General features: G+C 37.7%; 1 protein-coding gene across 1 annotated transcript; it reads right to left on the bottom strand.

The window, feature by feature from the left end:
• Window positions 1–88: 88 nt before the first annotated feature.
• On the bottom strand, window positions 89–1135 carry LOC111386694. Its single transcript, XM_023011158.1, has one exon. The coding sequence runs from the start codon at window positions 1034–1036 to the stop codon at window positions 284–286; it is 753 nt and encodes a 250-aa protein (XP_022866926.1). The 5' UTR covers window positions 1037–1135; the 3' UTR covers window positions 89–283.
• Between the last annotated feature and the right edge of the window lie 6 nt (window positions 1136–1141).

The raw sequence follows: 1141 nt of genomic DNA, 5'->3' as shown, positions 1-1141 counted from the left end.
TGACATTTTGATTATAAGTTAGTAATTCCTAAGTATGTTTATTTTCTTTTTGTGGGACTGATTGACTAGAAACAATAGAACTATAAGATGAGAGGATTTTTCTTTTTGTATATATATTTCAAAAGCTACATAATTAAGAAAACCTACCACATTTTTCAAGTCTGTATCCCAAAAAGAACTGTTCATCTATAATATATCTATGCTCAGAAAAATTCTGCTTAGATGAAATCCGGAATATACCAGAAAAACAATGGGCTGAGGCAAGGAGAAAAATCTTTTCCTTTCATCTTTTGGTTTTGCAACTGTGAGTTATGAGAGTACCAGTAGGTGGACTTGTCATCTCTACTTTGCATCTCCCGTGCAACCAGTAAGAAAAATGAAAAATTCCTAGCTTAGCTTTCACTCTAAAAGTGCCTCGTATATCATATGCTACCCTATTTCTCTGCACCTGCTTTTGAAGTTCCAGAACAGTATTTGGTGGCAGATGAATCAAGCTAGATATCAAGTGGACCGACATCAATCGTGATTCTCCAGGATTTTGACTGAACGGTTGAAGAGCTTGAACTGCTATTAGAGTCTCTGAAAAGAAAAGCTTGATATCCAGGTACTCGTATTTAACATTCAATTTCCTATTTGGGTTTGAAAAATTTGCAAGAAATATTACATCTCCGTTTAGAAAATCGGGAGAATTAAAGTATATGACATTCAGGGTTGCTGCGGGGGTGTCAAACACTGGAGTCCTTGGTTTAACATCAAGAAAGATTACTAAAGTCGCTATTCCAAAGAAGATTAGGAAGAGGCTGAATATCATACATAAGATTGCACCAAACCATATAAGTGGATTTGTCCTCCGAGGTTCTCCGAGTGTTGGTTGCTTGCTGTTGTGCTGCACTGCTGGTGCCTCAGCCTCCTGGTTGCAGGCTTGTTTCGATGAGACAATCTTTTGGGGAGGAGATTGTTTGTGTTTCTTTTGGTGAGTTGGCGTGAATGGCGGGGGCGGTGGAAGAGGCGTTTTTGGAATATCAGAAGAAGACATCCTCGATACGAAGTTATGAAGACGGAAATGCACATTATTTCAGGCACTTATATAAACTTTGAAGTGGAGAATGAAAAAGTAAAGAGAAAAAGAAGCTTTTAATTA

The sequence above is a fragment of the Olea europaea genome, unplaced genomic scaffold (genome assembly GCF_002742605.1).
Source record: "Olea europaea var. sylvestris unplaced genomic scaffold, O_europaea_v1 scaffold36796, whole genome shotgun sequence".
Taxonomy (NCBI): Eukaryota; Viridiplantae; Streptophyta; class Magnoliopsida; order Lamiales; family Oleaceae; genus Olea; species Olea europaea.
This window is presented reverse-complemented; position numbering and strand designations above follow the sequence as displayed.